General features: G+C 36.7%; 2 protein-coding genes across 3 annotated transcripts in view; both read right to left on the bottom strand.

Annotated features, from left to right (window-relative positions):
- LOC126696980 (ethylene-responsive transcription factor ERF025-like) overlaps window positions 1-21,230 on the bottom strand; it is a 92,761-nt gene that overhangs the window by 31,588 nt on the left and 39,943 nt on the right. The window lies entirely within an intron of this gene.
- On the bottom strand, window positions 10,540-11,665 carry LOC126696979 (ethylene-responsive transcription factor ERF025-like). Its single transcript, XM_050393764.1, has one exon. It carries the CDS (start codon window positions 11,562-11,564, stop codon window positions 10,887-10,889), a length of 678 nt encoding a protein of 225 aa, XP_050249721.1. The 5' UTR covers window positions 11,565-11,665; the 3' UTR covers window positions 10,540-10,886.

Below are 21,230 nucleotides of genomic sequence, written 5' to 3' on the forward strand. Positions count from 1 at the left end.
CCGAAAACGTCACTATAGGGCTTAAAAACGCCACTATAGGGCCCCTTGAACCTGTTATGGGGACTTATAAAAAAATTTTGCAGGAAAACGCCGCTATAGGGCCCAAAAACGTCACTATAGGGCTTAAAAACGCCACTATAGGGCCCCTTGAACCTGTTATGGGGACTTATAAAAAAAATTTTGCAGGAAAACACCGCTATTGGGACCGAAAACGTCACTATAGGGCCCCTTAACCTGGTATGGGGGCTTAAAAACGCCGCTATAGGGCCCGAAAACGTCATTATAGGGCTTAAAAACGCCACTATAGGGCTCCTTGAATATGGGGCGACAGTGGATTAAAAAAACATGGTACTCGAGCTCACCAAGCTCGAGTACTAGAAAAAATGGTATTTCCCTAATTATTTCCGAAACAGTGCTCTGTTGCTAAATATTTCAAAAATTAATGCTAATGGGCCATTTTGGCCATGTGTTTTGTGTATGAAGAGCTAAGCAAAGCACAACATTCATTGCTTGCTTCACACGCATAAAAGTTAAAACATCATTATAAACACCGGCTTGCGTTGGGTAGCTTATATGGGTAGTGTTTTTTTTTTTTTTTTTATATATATATATATTTTATATATTATTATTTATGGGTCTTATTATATTTTTTGGTATTATTCATGAGTCTTATTGCACTATTTTAGTTAACTTTTAGTTTTATCTATAGTATTTTTAGTAAAAAGTACTCAGTTTCAGTTAAATAAATTGTTTTTAAACGGACCTTTAGTTTGCGTTTGAAATTAGAGTTTCAGCTTATTTTACTATTTAGTTTATTTTTGTTACTATTCAGTTTATTTTTGTTATTATTTATAAGTTTTACTATACTTTTTAATACTATTCATGGATTTTAATGTATTATTTCGGCTAGATTTTACTCTTATTTACAATATTTTTAACAAAAAAAAATTTCAATATTAGCTAAATAAGTTGTTATCAACTCTTAATTACCAAAATGCCTTTATAATTTATTTTTGTGTCATCATTGTCAAATATCCTACGTACTGCAGCGTGTAGTACCGTTCATTTTGTGGCTAGTGGATATGCACAACGACTATAAGTTCGAATTTTTCAGCCAAAAAATAATAATAACAATAATATTTTCATTATTAATTAACAAGTCTAAACAATTCGAACAGTTAACTTTGTCCGACTTTGTTGTTCCACTCAGGTTATTGGCCGAGAGGATTTTGGATCGATGAACCTAAAGTTCAGTTTACATAATACCAATTCAATCTACTCAATAGGACTCTAAAGATTGAAAGTCAAGTTGAGGTTTTTATTTATTTCTTTAATAATTCAAAAGTTACTATAATGGAAAGGAGATTTCAACCATGATTTTTCTGGTAAAGAAGAACAAACAATGCTTATGAGATACAAAACTCTTGTTAATTAAGTCGAGTTTTGAAAGTTCAATATTAATTCATTTTATTTTATTTAGAATAGTTGAGTTTGAGTTTATCGTTAAGCTAGATTAAGTGTAGGCATGTACATGAGTTGGGTTGGGGAGTTTTTTCAATCTAATCTTCCTAATCCAATCCACATGTGTCGAGTCAGGTTGTTAAGTTGTACTTACATGTTTCATGCCAGTAAAAAGTTGGGTTTTAATCAATTATTCAAAGACTTATTTTCAATAAATAATTACAGTTCACATGCTTCTCAAAAAAAAAAAAAAAAATTACAGTTCACATATAATGTTTAAATTGTATTTAAATTTTGTATATTGCCAAACTATTTCTCAAAAGTTTGTTCACTAACATGTTATTATGTTTTAGCTTAACTTTTTAATAATCAAACATAAAAGATCAAACATATACATATTTTAAATTAAAAAATATATAAGGTTCAGCCTAGCTCTCTCGGCGCATGATAGAAGGTGCCTACTATTGTACGCTCGAGTGATTTACTGTCGCATTCATGAGCTGTGCTCTGAAGTGTCACCTTATCTGCCTCTTTGGTGGGCCGGACTACTCCTTTAAGTGGGTCACGCGTCGCCCGTGTGCTCTGCCCAGTAATGGGTCTCCCTTCGCCATTGTGGGCTTGCTCCGCCCTGTCAGTGGGCCTTTTCTTGGCCGGTGTGGGTCATTTTTCTACCTCGAGTGGGTCTAGTAGCTGCATTGTTTGTGGTGCTATCATCATCATCTTTGAAGTCATAGTCGTTGGGTGTTCTATTTCAGTCTGGCAGCCAAAGATACTCGCAAGATAAATCGCTGTCTACTAGCCATCGTGCTATTTTGTTGTGATTATTTTGGTTTTCAGTTTTTTGGCTGTGTTTTGGGTTACTGTAAAAGAAGTGTTGGGTTGTTTGCTTTCAATATGAGAGCTTTAGGATGGAATTGTAGAGGCATTTGCAATGCCTTGACGGTGAGAGCCCTCAAAGCTCAAAAAAGAGATTATTAGCTAGATATAATTTTTTTTGTGTGAAATGAAAGCAAATGAAGAACATATGGAATATGTAAAGAGAAGGGTTGGTTTTAATGAAAAGGTGGTAATTAAGGCAAAGGGTAGAGCAGGGGGATTATGTTTAATGTGGAAGAACAATGTGCAAATTGAAGTGGTGGAGTTTAATAAGTATATGATTGCGGTTAAAATTATGGAGCTTGGTGGAGACTGGTATTTGGTTGGCTTTTATGGACCACCTTATGCAGCCAAGAAGAGAAAGGCTTGGGAGAACCTTTGTGATATATTTGAGTCATTTCAAGAGCCTTGGATTTGCTTTGGAGATTTCAACATTGTCTTGGATTGTGAAGAAAAGGATGGGGGAAGAGCTGAGAGCTCAATGTCCCCAAATTTTTGAAGGACATTCTTTTCGAATTAGGAGCTATTGCTTTGGGGTACTCTAGAAGTAGATTCACCTGGAGGAAAAAAAGATGGGGAAAGAATGTCATAAGGGAGAGGCTGTACAGGGGTATATCTAGCATGTCCTGGAGATTAGCTTTTCCAAAGGCAACCATTCACCATTTGGGTGCCATAAATTTTGATCATCGTCCTATCCTTTTGGACACACAGCCGGCTGATCATTACTTTCCTAGACTATTTAGATTTGAGGCTGCTTGGACAAGGGATACAAAGTGCTATGGAGTTATTGATGAAGCTTGGAAAGAAGAGGTGGAGGGCTCAGAATTCTTAAAACTATGAATGAAACAACAAAACACCCAAATGGCTTTAAAGAAATGGAACAAAGAAGTGTTTGGTCACTGCCAAAGGAGAATAGACGTGCTGCTAACCAAAATCCAAGAGATACAAAAAGCAGATTGCACGAAGGAGAACTGTAGAAAGGAAGCTCATCTCCAAGCTGAACTTAATGAGTGGCTCCTGAAAAAATGAAATACTTTGGAAACAAAATCCAAAAAAGTTTGGCTCAAGGAGGGGGACAAGAACTCAAAATTTTTCCATCTATCTACCATCATAAGGAGAAGAAGAAACTCAATAGATGCTATAAAGAATGATTCTGGGGAATGGATCACAGATAGAAGGGAAACAGTGGTGGTGCCACGTTCAGTCCAGGGTGTTCCCAGGAACACCCTGACCTAAAAAATATATATATATATATATAATAATTAAAATTTTTTATTTGTTTACCCTTTAAAAAAAATTAGGAACACCCTCAAATAAAAAAAAAATTATTTGTTCTACTTTCAAGCAAAAAAAAAAAAAAAAAAGCCCAAAAAAAAATTTTGCAGTAAAATATGAAAAAAAAAAAAATTATAACAGAGCAAGCGGCAAGCCCACGAATTCTAAAAAAAAAGGACGGATGGCAAGCGCAACAAATTACAGATGGTAGCAAACCCACGAATTCTCAAAAAAAAAAAAAAACTAAACAAACCAAAACCCAATATACTAAAATTAGAAACCAACGGACGACGCAAGTACCAAACACTAATAGATGTTGAAAGAAAGAAAGAAACCTAACCTAAAGAAAAAAACCTAACCCAATGGACGGAGAAGGAGATCGCCACCACTGAACGAACGACAACAACCAACAGATGGAGAAGGAGATCACCAGATCAGGCCTCAAACTCGAGTTCCAGAACGGCAGAACACATCGGATCGGAGATCGGTCTTCCTCGCCTTGACGTGTTGCCCGACCGTGCCGCCCCTCAACCTTAGGCCTCCCTGCTCCCTCAACCTCAAGCCCAAGGTATTTCATCTCTGTCTCAATCTGTCTCTCTTTATCTGAAGAATCAAGTATGAAAGTGAAATGAAATTAGGAAATGAGACTCTCTCTCTCTCTCTCTCTCTCTTTAAGACTTTATCTATGATTGTCTGTTGCTTTTGCTTAGCTTTAGTTTATAAATTTATTAATATTTGCCCTTTTTTTGGCTCTATTCGTTGGTGTTGGTGAAATACAATTAATTGTCTTTTAGTGTTGGTGTTGGTGTCTTTTGGTGAGATACAATTAATTGGCTCTAGTCTTGTGATTGGGGGCCATGGGGCATTAGGGCTTGTCTGTTGAGTTGGGGGGTGGATGGGGGCATGGGGCTGGGGTAAATGCACATGGGGTGTGTGGTTGTGTGCTAATGCAGCAATGCAACTAATAATTAATAAACAATCATTTAATTAACCAATGATTAATTGGGGGAAGCAACTAATAAAAAATAATTAATAATTTAATTAACTAATACATTAAAAAAGATAATAAAAAAAAATTAAATTATGTTACTATGTTAGGCTAAACAATAATTAATAATTTTATAATTAATGAAACAACAATATAACAAATTATAGTTTATAAAAGACAAACAAATTAATGAAACAACTAAATAACAATAATTAATAATTTTATTAATATTTCAAATGAACTTATAGTTTATTGTTTATTTTTTTCTAGAATTATTCTTTTGCGTGTTTTTTTATTGTTGTTGTTGTCAATATATGAATTTATCTTTTTATTGGATTGTGTAATTTATGCTTTTTAAGGAACACCCTGGGAAAAATATCTGGAGCTGCCACTGAAGGGAGATCCAAAAGCACTTTGTGGAAAAATTCAAGACCTTATTTAATGAAAAGGAAGTAGACTTTCCAAAAAATTTGGATAATCTAATCACTCTATGCATCACTGAAGAAGAAAATATTAAATTATGCGGAGTACCAACTCAGTCCGAGATCATGAAGAAGCTATTCCAGATGCAAGCTCTAAAAGTCCCAAGACCAAATGGCTTTCTTGTACTATTCTACAAAAAATATTGGGCAATTGTGGGAGAGTCTGTTATAAGAGCTGTCACATCATTTTTTCAAGCAAGAAGAATGCCAGCTAAGGTAAATAACTCTTTTATTGTTCTTATTCCAAAATCACAAAGCCCTACATCATTTAATCATTATAGGCCTATAAGTTTATGTAATGTTGTGTATAAAATAATTACTAAACTATTAATGTCTAGATTGAGGAAAATTTTGCATAAGCTTATCTCCCCCACACAAGCTGCATTTATTCCAGGAAGGTGGATTGCCGAAAACCAGATTATTGTTCAAGAAATGTTGCATAGTTTTAAGACAAGAAAAGTTAAATCTGGGTTAATGGCTGTCAAAATTGATCTTGAAAAGGCTTATGATAGAGTGAATTGGAATTTCCTCCAAGTAGTACTCAAGAACTTTGGGTTTGATGAAAAATTTGTGAAATGGATCCTTGAATGTGTATCAACAGTGTCCTTTGAGTTACTAATAAATGGGGGAAAGACAGGGCAATTTAGACCTAAAATAGGGTTAAGGCAAGGGGACCGCTATCCCCTTACCTATTCATATTATGCCAAGAAGTTCTTTCACGAATTTTAGAGAATGAATTTATGGAGAAGAATATTAGTGGGTGTAAGGCTAGTATTGGCAACACTCCCATCATACATGTAATGTACGCGGATGATATTGTTCTATTCTCAAAAGCATGTAGGAGGGAAGCTAATGCCATTAATGACTGCTTGGAAAAATATTGTAGGTGGTCTGAACAACTGCTTAACAGAGCAAAATTAGGGGTTATATTCTCTAAACTCACCCACCAGCAGACTTGCTGAGGCATAAAGCATATTCTACAGACGAAAAGTCTTAAAACAAACTCTATTTACTTGGGGGCTCCTTTATTACTTACCAAGGCTCCAGCAAAGGACTTTAAGTTCTTACAAGAGAGGTTGGAAGCCAAACTGAAAGGGTGGAGAAGTAAGACTTTATCATGGGCAAGAATATCCACTCTAATTAAAATGGTGGCTCAAGCTTAACCTACATACACAATGTCTACTTTTGACATCCCTACTAAGGCGTGTGATAAGTTAGATGACTAGAAAATTTTGGTGGAATCCAAAAAACCTAAATGGAAGATATTTGGCTTGGGAAAAACTATGTCTACCTAAAGGAATTGGAGGGATGGGATTCTAAAAGAGCAAGGATTTTAATAAAGCTCTCTTGGCTAAACTTGCTCGGATGATTGCCTCAAAAAGGGATAGCTTGTGTATGAACTTACTAAGAAGCAAATACAAGGTCAGAGAGAATTGGCTTCGAAGTGAACCTTCCAAAAATGCTTCTCCAATTTGGAAAGCAATTGAGAAAACCAAACCCCTTATTGCTAAGGGAGCTTGTTACCTTGTTGGAAATGGTGCTTCCATTAATGTGTGGGTGGACCCTTGGATTCCTTGGCTAGTTGGGTTTAAACCAACTCCAAAGGATGACTCAATTCAACGAAATCCTTTGACGGTGTCTAACTTGATATCTACTAAGGATCATTGCTGGAATCTACCTATGCTAAATGAGCTATTTAATTCTGAGTCAGTTGAAGCCATCCAAAAAAATACATATTCCTTTGAGAGGCAGAGCTCATAAGCTAATCTAGGTTCCAAACAACAAAGGGGCATTTTTTGTAAAATCTGCATATAAAGCTAACCAAGACCCTCCTTGTGGAAGTTCCATAATGTAATGGCAAAAAATATGGAAGATCAAAGCTCAGGACAGAATCAAAATGTTACTATGGAGAATTGGGTCCAATGTGTTACCAACCAAAAACAACTTGGCGAAAAGAATAGGGACTTCTAATCCAAATTCTGTGTTTTATGATAGAGAACCTGAAATAGCAACTCATCTATTTTTTCATTGCCAAGTAGCAAGGAAGGGCCATCTAGTTTGGCTGTAGCTAGGGCATAAGAATTGACAAAATGAATATTGCATCAAACGAGGACATCCTTAAAGTGGTCTTGAACTTGGATGAGTTGAGTACACTTCAAATGACAGTCACTATGGAGGCGATCTGGCATCTTAGGAATCAGGTATGGCATTATGGTAGTGAGGTGAACATCATTTCTGCTAGATGCATTGCAGAAAACAGAGTAAAGGAATATCTTAATGCTTTGGACCATAAGCAGGACAAAGATAGGAGAGAGGAATTGACTTCATGGATTTCCCCTCCTAAAAACTATATAAAACTAAATGTGGATGCTGCTGTCTCATAGGCTTTCACCTCCTTAGTCGTGATAGCAAGAAATGAGTTTGGAAAGGTGTTAAAGGTATGGGTTAAAATTCATGATTTATGCACTCCTACTCAAGCTGAAGCAGTTGTAATTCTGTGGGCACTAAACTTGGCTATCGCTGAAAATTGGTGCAACATCATTGTGGAGGGGGATTCAAAAATATGTTTTAATGCCCTGTCCAAAGCAGAAGAACTAACTGATTGATCCATCTCCTCCATCATTCGTGATGCTGCTGACATGAGTGTATCTTTTGATAATTGTGAGTTTTGCTAGGTCAAGAGATCTCTATCTCAACAGCTCATTTTGCTGCTAAATATGCTATTGCTCTTAAAGTAGGTTTCTTGTGTAATAACTGTGATTTGCCTCCCCTTATCTTGAAAGCTTGTAGGCAAGATTTTTGTACCTCCAGTTGTTCTGCTTAATCTAATGAAATGGCAGATTATCAATATATATATATATATATATATATTTGTGTGTGTGTGTTTAATCTTTGTAATTTGATCAATGTCTTATTTTAATCTTTAATCTTTAAAAAGGAAAGAAGAATAGAGACAAAGATGGTGAGAATATAGGCAAGAGCACTACAACTGTTGACATATTAATAAATTAAAAAAAAATCAAATCAAATCAACCATTCCATTATTGTCCCATTAATTTGCTTGAACTATGTGGTCACAAAAAGCTAAAGTGGACATATTTTATATAATTTAATTTTATAATTTTACATGGCTTTAAACTTAGACAGGCTGGCAGTTTTTTAACATTACAAAGAAAAAGAAAAAAGTTGCAAATAATCCCAACCAAGTAAAACCCAAACCCAGATCCACTCACAAAGTACTCCCCAATTAATAACCACCCTGACACTCCACCGGCCACCACACCAACCCACCTCCCTTGTCGGTACCACCGCAAAACTGAGTCATTATCCACGGTGGACCGACCTCCTCCACCTCAATATTCCTATCTCCATTAAAATACTATATACAGATGATAAGGATAATTCTATGGTCTTGATGAAGTCATCCATATTAGGTTGAGGCGACGGTCCTAATGAACTCGTCAGCCTCGCTTGCACATTCACGGCCAAATCATGATAGAGTGAAGGTCAACGGTTCCACCTCAAAGCTGACGACTGCACCCTGAAGACAACAACCATTTGGATGAGATGACTATAGTATATTGACGGGATATGAAGTTGACGGGGGAAGCTGAAGAGGATAAGCTGACGGGGCTGACATGACTTAATCTCCACGCATAAGCATATATATGGAAATATCTTGTGCCTCACGTTTAACCCTAATCAAGAGAGTCCTATAAGGAAAAGATCTCGTAAGATACACAAATTAAAGAAGATCTCTCCCACAAGAAAAGATCTTCTAAACCAAGAAACGAATCTCAACCCCATGCTACTATAAAAACTCCAAGACCCTCACAAACCAAGGTACGCATAATTCCCCTAAGTCTGACACTCTAGAGTTGTGAAAATTTTCTAACTTAGAAGGTCTTTGACCGGTACCACACTGGTACTCTCTTAGGGTTTTCTTTGTTTTTGTTTTGCAGGTATGGTCTAGAGTACAATGCTTACTGACAATTTTCAGTATCATAAAAAACATGTGACCAAATTAAAAATAATATATAAAAAATAGTACTTTTTTACTAATTTCTATAGAGATTACCGCTGTGTAACATAAAAAATAATCTTACTTTAATCCAAAAAAACACTTAAAATAATCTCCACTTACAAAATATCTTTAATAGATAGTCATATTTAAATTCCCAGGCATAAAGTAACTTGGAAAAATCATTCTTGTTCTAAAAGAAGAAGGAGAAGAAGAAGATAAGTCAACTCAGATTTGGCACAGTTTTTGCTCAAAATGATGGAAGTTGATATTTGGCACAATTTTTGCCTTGTGTCTGGGAATTTTGATCATTGAAGGCCGAAAAGTTCAGGTATTTAACTATTCACGGATAAGAAGTTAAGATTTTTTTTTTTGATAAGAAGTTAAGAACTTTTTAAGGGAAAAAAAAAAGTGTTTCTGTATTTGTATTTTTTTTTTTAACTACTCCCCCATCCTCCTTCTTTTATGTGGGGTAGATGTGAAGACTGGATTTTTTTTTTTGGACCCATATGCTTGAATAACTACAAGAAAGTCCGCTGGTTTTTTATTTTTTGGGCCCGGGGTGGTGTGAAGTGTATGATAGGATATACGCATGAGTAATCCTAGTTACATATATGTTTCATACTTAGCAATTGGTACTTTTCATAAAACGAGCTCACTTATTTCTTCTACAATGGAGTTCTTTATATTTTGCAGTTTTACACTATTACTCTGTTGGTTTAGCTTAAAGAAGCAAACTTTTCCTGTTTAGCACAGTTCTAACTTCTAATAGATCTATAAGGTCCAATGAAATAATTAATTTGGCAAGGCTATATAGGAGGTGTCTACAATGGAGAGATGTTTATGAATACGACCTTGGTGCTAAAAAAAAATTAAAAAAAAAAAAAAAAAACCCTCTTATTGCATGAAATTTTCAATTAATGCATCTATTCCCTACTTTTTCTTCTTACGTAAGATAGGCCCCACATCCTATGGAACATTCTTACGTAAGAAGAAATGGTAATAAACAGGATAATTTCTCCCGCGTTTTTTTTTTTCAAATTTTATCTTATAAAAATAAGTTTTGCATGTTTCTTCCCTTTTCCCATTTTTTTTCCTCTTCTCTCCCACAATCTACAACAAAAACACTCTTGATCATAATAACCCAAAGATTCAGACGCTCAAGTGTTTCAGTTAACTAGGCCCTTTTGAGTATCTTTATGTTCTTGCTAAAATATTTAGGCCTTTTGAGTGCAAGGCTTGGCATACTGCCAATATATGATCAGAAGAAGACAAAGAAAACGCCGACGTACAGATCTCAAGACAAGTCTTTGAGAATCCAGGGCCTCAAAAAAGACAATCATGAAAACTACTAATAAATTATGTTTCATAACGAAAATTCTTTGTAGTGCTATACCCTCCTATAAAGAAAATATACCTCTTGAAGAAAAAAAAGGTCAAACTAAACCAAAGTCTCTTTGGACTATACCAAAACATAGAATCAAAGAAGTGCCTTAACATATAATACAAGGTATATAGTATATACACAAACAGAACCAGCCACCAAGAAAGATCGTAATTAGCAGCACAAGCAATCTAATTAATTCTTCAAGCTACAGCTAAAGCGACGAACAATGTTGTACTGGTTCATAGTTACATACCCAGCACATAGAGGAAGTTCGTCCGATAGCTAGTTTAAAAAAACAAAAAATAAGAACAAGAACAAACAAATCAAAACACACATATACAATACTCACATATACAATACTCAGTACAGCGATTTTTCACACACTATGAGGTTTAGTTAATAGGAGTAACTCCATAACCCATCTCCATCTCCATTTCCATCATCGCCAGATTCATCAGAAGACGACTTTGACTGAATTCTAGGCGGAGTTAAGAGCATCCCTTCTGCCATATTCACCAGCAAACTCGGCATATTCAGCAACTCTTCTTCGTCAATGAAGTACTCATCCTCAGTGCTTCTAAGATGTGTCGCTTCGTGACTGCTCTCCGAGGATCTTCCCATCATCGCCTCAGCAGCACTCGCCGCAGCGGCGCGTATGTCAACAGGCGACGACGAAAGCGGTATCGGGTACCAAAGAATCAGGTCCGGGAAGTTTAAAACCGTATCGGGCCCCTTCAGAGCCAAAGCCGCCACGTCGTACGCCGTCGCCGCCATGTCCCGCGTCGGGTACGTGCCGAGCCAAATGCGGGTGGCTTTACGGGGCTGGCGTATCTCGGATACCCATTTGCCGCTCCGACTCCGAGCGCCCCGAAACTTCTTTTGCTTAGCAGTAGTACTACTGGACGACGACCCGGGTTGACCCGAAAACCCTTCCGATACAGATATCGGTGACGTGGCAGTGGTGATTGAAGTAGATATTGTTGCTGTGGTATTACCGTTCAGGGTTGTTTCCTCCCGGCGCACATTAGCGGTTCTATTTGGGTTATTTCGGCGCACGTTAGGATTCTTGGCCATTTTTCCTTGTACTGTTGACCACCCCCTTTGTTTTTTGGTTTTTTTGTTTTTCTTTTTTGTTTTTTTGGGTTCAATTGGGATACATATAATTTTTTGGGTTTAGTACGGATTTAAGAATAATTACCCAAAAAAAAAAAAAAAGAATAATTACCCCAAAAAAAAAGGTTTATAATGTCTCTTTAAAGTTTTATTATAGAGAAAAGTGAGTAAAATGTGTGAAAGGTTATAGCGCAAAATTTTCTTATATAGAGTTCATTAACTACTGTGCAATCAACGTTGATAAATAATTCAAATATTTACCTATTAAGTTAAACTAGCGTGCAATCAACGGCAAAAAAATAGTTCAAATATCTACTTAGAGTTTACCAAATCAAAATATCTACAAATAATAATAATAATAATAATAATAATAATTTCACCAATTATAATTAATAATACCTTAATTTGTAAATTTTATATAATAAAATTTGTATGTTGATAATCTAATACTTAATAGAGTGATTTTATACCGTAAATGTCTCGGTATAAAATACCAAAACATATCAACCAATTAAGTTATATAAAAATCGTTTCTCCAAAAAAAAAAAAAAAAAGTTATATAAAAATCTTGACATATATGTAAATTTTTTTAATATTCTTCACCTATCAATTTCATTATTATGTATTTTATATTAATTTATTGGGGTTTTATAAATTATAAGAGTATAAAGTTTTTGTGAGAGTAGAGGTTTCCGGGCTCAAATCTTCGAGGGAGAAGTTTCACAAAAGATATGCACTTATATTGAGTCAGTGTAGAATTTGGATATGGTAAATATATATATATATATATATATATATTAAAAAAATAGAGGAAGTGAAACGGTGGGACAGAAGGGTAGGAAACTTTTGGCTGAAGCTATTGGTCCGACATCATTTTTGTGTGGCTCAAAGTGGGTACACGTATTAGACTCAATGACGAGGATTAGCTGTGATCGTGATCTGCATCATATCAATTCTTTGAATTCCTCTCTAGCGCACTAGTGCTCTACTTTCTTTTCATTTTCTTTTTTTCTTTTTCTTTTTTTGAATGGAAAAGGACGAGCTCTACTTTTTAATTTTGATTGATACTGGTACGAGGCAGACCGATCCTGTTTCTGTGTTAGGAACAGCGATAGCAAAATGCTGGAATCATACAAAATTTCACAACTTTTCGTTATAATTATACTGTGACAATGTATGATTGGTAAAGAAAATAATAGTCAGTTCATGTATAAATATGGAGGGCTAATAAGGAAGCTGTCCGAGTAAAATAGAGTTTGTGTCGGCATAGAATCCTTTTTGAAAACAAGTGTGACAACTCTAAATAATCTTTAGAAGATGTTTTACATTTTATTTGGTCTTGCCCAGACCTCACACCTATTTGGAACATACATATCAAAACCGTACCGGCCGGAGGTTGACTTGGCTAAATAATTGGTTCCTTGGTTCAGCCAATAGTTCATTGGTTGAATTGTAAGTTTATTAATTAATCAAATGATATATTTTATAATAATGAAAATGAGCTAAAATTAAATAAAAATATTTCATTTGGGTAAATTAATAAATTATAACAATAAAAAAATTACATCATATGACATAAAGTTAGAGAATAAAAAAAAAATAAACACACCATTCACATAAACCATCCAATAATCAAGTTGTATAATTCAAAAGTCTTGAAACAACATACCCCAATATCTCATAGAAATTCAAAATAAATATTTAGCCTAATCATTAAACCTTAGAGAATAACAAAATTATTTAAATCTCCAAATACAACCGATAATTTCAAAATTTAGTGACATCAGTAGTTTAGTTAATCTTTTTGAGTTTTTTCACATATATACAAGGTATTTTTTATTATTCGCAAGTCAAAAATAGTAACCCTTGCAATTCATCGGTTTACACGGTTTGATAATGGGTGATTGTATATCCTGTATTTTACACCAAACCATTCCAAATAGTGCTTTGGTTCACAAGTTTTATGGTTTAACTAATGGTTTGGATTTAGTAACTTTGATTTGGAATTCTTCTCCAACATGGTTGTTTCGGCAAAATAAAACTTCCACTAGCTTCTTGGTTTGCTATGCTAGTTTGGTCTATCCAATACTGTAGAAACCAACTCAGAACAAGCTCAAAGGATTAACCCATATCTCAAATTATTCCCTCTGCTACCCAAATTCTATAAATTTTATTAGCGTTACTCCCACATGCTTCTGCCCAATCTCCTAATCAAACTCGGTACGTTCCTCCTCTTGCTCCCTTGTTTAAAGTTAATTTTGATAGAGCAATGTTCAAAGCTTCTAAAGAGGTAGGTTTGGGTGTTGAAGTTCGAGACAACCAAGGGTTAGTTCATGCATCCCTCTTGAAGAAAGCCCCTCTCCCTCCCATGTCCGATGATATTGAAGCTATGGCGGTAGTTTAAGCTATCCTTTTTGCTCATGACCTTGGTCTCTCTTCCTTAATTCTTGAGGGAGGTCCCGTGGTGGTTATTAATGATCTCAATAGCGAAGATGAGTCTTTGGCATCCTTTAGACATCTCCTTGCAGCAGTGTAACCTACCATAGCAACAGTGTAACCTACCATAGTAGCTTTCAATAGTTATTTTTTTAATACTCATAGAGTAGGTGATACTGTAGCTCACAACCGAGCTAAACATGTTAGACATGTTAGAATTTTATCGGTGTGGATGGAGGATGTTCTCTCCCGCCTTCATGATGTTCTTGTAATTGATTATGACTAATTTTTCTTTCAATAACGTTTTGAGGTCATTCTTCTAAAAGAAAATCATTTTTCATTTCTTTCTTGACTGTAAAGATAGAAAGTATACTGATACGAGGAAAAAAGTATATAAAGAAAAGGACTGGGTCTAAACACAGTGGCCAACTCAGTGGCTGCCAAACAACATAAACCAAAAGAAAAGAAAGAGTACAAAACAAAAACAACTATAAATTCAATCTTATGTCAAAAACGAGAAGAAAGAAACAAAAGAGCGCACTTAGACATAGTTGTTATAATCATACAAAACGCGATATGTATCGTAATGTATACAAAAAATTTATGTTTGTAAGGGCGTATCGTAAGTGCTTATGAATCATTCAATATATATAGGTGCATATCGTATGAATTATATCGTGTCGTTGAATCGTACCTATAGTACGATATATAGACATGCAGGTTTAAAATAAATTTTTTTAAAAAAAATTTATTAAAATTTGTGTCTTTATTTGATTTAAAAAGTTGTTGGACTCTTTTTTAACGCAAATTATTGGGATACTTAATTGAGTCCAATAAAATAACATGTACATGAGATTTTTCCCCCAATTCTCTTTCTCATACAAAATTTGGACTACACACTTGACGATTCACTTTCATATTTGCAAATTTATTTTCTATGTTATGAATAATGTATTAAATGAAAGTATAAATTTTTTTTTTTTAATATTTTGTTATAAGTCTAAGAAGCTATAGTGCCAATAAAAAATTATTGGAATAAAAGAACAAGAAAAGAGATAGTAAATGTTGATGATGATGAAAAAATGTCAATGAATAAATAATTTTTCAAGATTACGAGCATGATGATAACATTGACTTAGATGAAATTAATTAGATAAAATAATGAAAAGAATTTATTATTTTGGCTCATATATCATGTACTATTATTTCCGAGTTTTTATATATATATATATATATATATCTATAACTTTTTTTAATAGGTATTTGTATATACAATGATACACGATACCCAAAAAAATCATTCACAATCTAATTCAAGAAGTTTTGACAACTCTGCACTGAGGTGCTTAGCAACGAGGTAAAGCTTCAAGCTAGCCTTTAGTAGTCCTCCCATAATGTCGTAGCTCCTTTAAGTATCTCAGTGGGGTGAGTTTGAGTTGCTTCAAAGTGAAACCAGTTTCTAGCATTCCAAATAGACCATGCCCACCGTTGCCCATAACTTCAGATCAAGTTTTTCCACCATTTTCGAGGTAAGAGATAGAAACTTTGTACAACCGCCCCACACTTTTGCAGCTTTCCATGTACGACTGCCCAAACATTACGTGCCAATGGACATTCCCACAGAATATGTCCAACCGTTTCACTGTCCTATCCACATACTGTGCATTTCGGATCAAGCGGGACCTTTTGACGAAAAAGGTTGGCTCAGGTAGGTAGAATATCCGAGCACGCCCGCTGCACAAAATTACGGACTTTCGGAGGAATGTGCAGCTTCTATAGTTTCTTCCATGAACTCTTGTCCTCCCTATAGCCGTGGAGTGTTCCACCGTCTGAGGCTGGTACATCCGAAGAGCCACATGATACACTATTTAGACTGAGACAGTCTAGGACTTATTTTCATTCTAGAAAAGTTTATCTCTTGACCACATGTCGGCCAATTTGGATGTGGAGGATAGATATCATCCCTCGTTGACTGCGTAAACATGGCTTGTAGTATATATATATAACGGTTCCATTGCCTTGTGAGTGGGTAAATAAGGGCACAAACCTTCATCGACTTATCTTCTCCAGGTCTGAAAAACGGGGGATGAGGGAGCCACTTGTGACTACTAACCCTTATAGTTTTGGCATCAGAGTCTCTTACTGGTCTTTAAAGAGCTACAGAAGGTGATTTCTTTTGTGGTTTTCATAGGTTTTTTTTTTTTTTTTTTTTTTTTTTTTTTTTTTTTTTTTTTTTCTGGTGGGTTTCATCAGATCTGATGTTTTGTTTGATATCCTGGAGGTTTGCATTTTTATTTTTTTCCCGATGGTTTTATGGTTCTCTTTGATTTGTGTTTTTTTATTTATTATAATTTGGTTGCTTCCCAAAACGCTTTCACAAAATCCACACCTTCAGCCAAATAATTTTCCCCAAAACACATTAATCTTCAGTTCTCTCAGTCAATTTATCAAACACCCAGTAGCAAAAAAAAATACCTGAAAGAGGGGCAGTGAGCTGAGAGTCCGTAACCCGAAACTGAGGGAGAATGACTTGGAGAGCTCCGCAGTGACCACTAACTCTTCAACCGGTCCTTCTTCCTATGAAACTCGAGCTCGGTACTATACTACCACCCGAACGGATATGGCTTTGAATTAGAGACCCAAAACTGAGAACAAGCTATAGCTGACGATGATGATGAAATTCCAGTGGCCGTAGAGGAGGTTTCAACGACGGCGATGGCCACCAGGCACCGGCGAACAATATTTCAAATCCTAAGAGTGCGTAGATGTTGATAGGGGTGAAAAAGTAATTTCAGTTTTGTGTCTAATCTGAACCAGTTCCGACATGCTTCCAGGTATGATTCGTTGCGAAATTATCGTGGAGGAAGCATTATTTTGTTTGTGAATCAATTATAAAATAGAGAGAAATTTCATATTCATAACATTTTTATAATAAATTTTAAGGATTAAGTTATTAGGATAGATTTAAACAAATCTTAAATAATAAATATGAAAAACTCATTTATTTAGTGGGAACAAAAGCAAAATTAGTATAAATTGACTTATATGTTTTTATTAAAAAAATTGGTGTTCAATTAAAAAATAAACAAATAATCAATAAAAAATCTCATTAAGTTTAATAAAAAAAAATCATGCCAAATTTAAAAAATAAAAAGCAAAGAAATAAAAAATAAAAAACCCAACCATATCCAGTTAAAAAAGAAAAAAGAAATAACCAAAATATGGGCAGTACGAGATGTTACTGCCCAGAGATAAAAATAAAACTGCCTAGAGATAAAAATAAAGACAAACATCGGAAAAAAAAAAAAAAAAAAAAAAAGACAAAACTTAATGTGACCAACAAACAAATGAAGAAAAAGAATGTGGTTAATTTTGTAAAAGCAATTGGCTGGAGCAATAACCAAGTTTTTTACTGTGTTTCCCTCTCATTTTGGAGAGATTTGCTTTTGGTGAGTTAGAGAAGAAAATGCTTGGATGTCACAAAAAAATCATCCTATTTTTTTCTCTTTACTAAACAAATTAAGAACTTATTTTCTCTCATTTCTTTTTTATTCTTCTCGTGGGGGGTGGGGGGGGGGGGGGGGGGTAAAAGACCAGGAGGTCTATGTCAATATCCACATTGGGCTAAGGGCCCAGTCCAAGGAAAAACCCCTCTTCGGTCATGGGAAGAACCCTCCTCGGCATGGATGTAGTCGAGAACAAAGGGGGGCAACCTGCCACTGGTAATGACACTCCAGATTATTCCACGGAACAGGAAAAGTACTAAAGCAGAAAATGACAACGGAGAAAATGGAAATGTCAGAGGGAAAAACTGTCATGATTTCATTCAAGGCCTTGTGCCTGACATAGCCATACTTTTCTGCCTTTACAACCACTCCCAACAACTGGAGGGGAGGGCTGATGGGACAAGTACCTACCCTAGAAACTCCATTCAGGAGAAAGGAAACTACTATAAAAAGGGAGTGGAGGGAGACAGAAGGGGGGGCTGAGACCCCCAACGCACCAGAGGCACCAGAAAAAGCTCCTCAGGCCGTGCCAAGGACCAATCCTCTCTGGTAAACTCAATCTATCTCAGCTTGATCATGAAGAACACCGTATTAACCATTGTCCATACACTAAAACCTAGCTCTTTGGCCTACTCTCTACAAATTCATTGTACCGGGCTCACTAGTCTGAGGTCCCATGCATCTTGGGCTCGGGCTGAAAAACGTGACCCTATAATTGGCGCCGTCTGTGGGAAGAGCTTGTGTGTTAGTGACTGCAACGATTAATCATGGTAGGATCAAACTCCTATCAGGGGGAGAAGACCATCTTGGTGGTGATACAAGCTACACGAAAGCCTCCCCATCATTTCCAAGAACACACCGTCATTGTCCTGACTCAGCTTCCACTTAGGTCTACACTTCGAAGCGTTGATTACGCAGGAAGGATTGCTAATCAGAGCGCGGTTCTAGGGTCTTCTGTCGGCAGATGTGTGCCCTGTGCACTTGTCAAGGGGCTAATTCTCGCTGGCCTAGTAGTCCGGTTCGCTGAATTCCCTTCGGAGAAAGAAACTGTGGGCCAAACCAGAATCTTTTGAAGCGGTTAAACAGAACCTTAGCTATGTCGGGTCCCCGGACCTCCGGCTTTGAGGAAATTAATGCGCATTAACAACTTTCTAAAGAACCTAAGAATAAACAGAACCAAAGTCTTGCATGGTCCTCGAACTCAAACCTATGGGAAAACTAGCTACTCTAAGAGAATCTAAGTATTAGACAGAACCAAGGTCTTACATGGTCCTCGGACTCAAACCTATGGGGAAACTAGTTACTCCAAGAAGAATCTAAGTGTTAGACAGAATCAAGGTCTTGCATGGTCCTCGGACTCAAACCTATGGGGAAACTAGCTACTCTAAGAAGAACCTAAGTACTAAACAGAAACAAGGTCTTGCATGGTCCTCGGACTCAAACCTATCGGGAAACTAGCTACTCCAAGAAGAACCTAAGTACTAGACAGAACCAAGGTCTTGCATGGTCCTCAGACTCAAACCTATGGGGAAACTAGCTACTCCAAGAAGAATCTAAGTACTAAACAGAACTAAGGTCTTGCATGGTCCTCGGACTCAAACCTGTGGGGAAACTAGCTACTCCAAGAAGAATCTAAGTGTTAGACAGAACCAAGGTTTTGCATGGTCCTCGGACTCAAACCTATGGGGAAACTAGCTACTCCAAGAAGAACCTAAGTACTAGACAGAACCAAGGTCTTACATGGTCCTCGGACTTAAACCTATAGGGAAACTAGCTACTCCAAGAAGAATCTAAGTGCTAGACAGAACCAAGGTCTTGCATGGTTCTCGGACTCAAACCTCTGAAGAAACTAGCTACTCCAAAAAGAACTTAAGTACTAGACAGAACCAAGGTCTTGCATGGTCCTCGGACTCAAACCTATGGGGAAACTAGCTACTCCAAGAAGAATCTAAGTGCTAGACAGAACCAAGATCTTGCATGGTTCTCGGACTCAAACCTATGGGGAGACTAGCTACTTTAAGAAAATCTAAGTCCTAGACAGAACCAAGGTCTTGCATGGTCCTCAAACTCAAACCTATGGGGAGACTAGCTACTCTAAGAAAATCTAAGTCCTAGACAGAACCAAGGTCTTGCATGGTCCTCAAACTCAAACCTATGGGGAAACTAGCTACTCCAAGAAGAATCTAAGTACTAGACAGAATCAACGTCTTGCATGGTCCTCGGACTCAAACCTATGGGGAAACTAGCTACTCCAAGAAGAATCTAAGTGCTAGACAGAACCAAGGTCTTGCATGGTCCTCGGACTCAAACCTATGGGGAAACTAGCTACTCCAAGAAGAACCTAAGTACTAGACAAAACCAAGGTCTTGCATGGTCCTCGGACTCAAACCTATGGGGAAACTAGCTACTCTAAGAAAATCTAAGTACTAGACAGAACCAAGGTCTTGCATGGTCCTCAGACTCAAACCTATGGGGAAATTAGCTACTCCAAGAAGAACCTAAGTATTAGACAGAACCAAGGTCTTGCATAGTCCTCGGACTCAAACCTATGGAAAACTAGCTACTTCGAGAAAAACCTAAGTCCTAGGCGGAATAAAGGTCTTGCGTAGTCCTCAGACCTTAGGCTTTATGGAAACTAACATGCGATGGTACCTTTCTAAGCGTTCAAGCTAAGTTCAATCATGCCTCGGTCCTCGGACAAGAAACCTAAAGCAAGTTGAAGCTATAAATATCATCGAAAACGTGGAAAAGAACCCTAGTACCCGACAATCCCCTCGGACGGTTTACTTTAGGATACACATCCTCGGGCGGTCACCCTGTTCGTAGTACAGAACATGCGGTTGTTTTCCTGGTTAGTCTTATATAGTTAACTTACTTAAAGTCGGCATTGTCGTGCTCGTCAGTTTTGATAAGTTCAGAATGAAGACTCTTTACCGTCAATGGCATTAGTTCTAAGTACTATTCAAAAGAAAAGACACCAACACATCCATTCATAAAATAATTATTGCAGAAAAGAAAGGGTACGCAAAATGAAATGAAATCGTCTTTTTATTAGATAAAGAAGAAGTAAAATGTACATAAAAGGGCTTAGACAAGCCAATATCGGAAGATAACTAAAAAAAAAACAATCCACGGGAATGATAAATCCTCAATCTTGCTCCAGAAGCAATCGAGCAAGTATGGATGACATCGGCGGTGGAAGAGAAGAAGAAGCAGGAACGCCAAATCTCCATACTTGCTCTAACAGTAATCGAACAACTATTGCTTTAGCAGCAATCGAGCAAGTATTACTCTAGTATCAATCGAGCAAGTATGGATGGTACCGGCGATGGGAAATCCAAACCCGCATACACGTGACACACGGCACCGGATGAAAGTCCAAATTTTGTCGCACCAAAAATCTGATGCGACCCGCACCTGTTTCGGATTTTGGCTGAAGGAAAAGAGACTTCTTTCTTGTCTAGTCGAGGGGGAGAAATATCTTTGGCCTCTGTCTCCCTTGCCCTGACTGGGTCATTCCAAATCTCGGAGACACCCTAGGCTTCTGAAGAGGGTTTGGTTCCTTTACCCTCACCCTATCCTTGACCATTTCACTCCCTAAATCTCAATCACTATTATAGTGGGGACTTTGGGAACATTTGGAGAGTTAGAAGCCTGAAAAACTCAAGGGTCTGCGAATAAAGGA

This window comes from Quercus robur, chromosome 8, assembly GCF_932294415.1.
Source record: "Quercus robur chromosome 8, dhQueRobu3.1, whole genome shotgun sequence".
Taxonomy (NCBI): Eukaryota; Viridiplantae; Streptophyta; class Magnoliopsida; order Fagales; family Fagaceae; genus Quercus; species Quercus robur.

Excerpts from the sequence above, each read along its gene's own strand:
- LOC126696979 (XM_050393764.1), bottom strand. The coding sequence starts at position 11,564 with ATGGCCAAGAATCCTAACGTGCGCCGAAATAACCCAAATAGAACCGCT.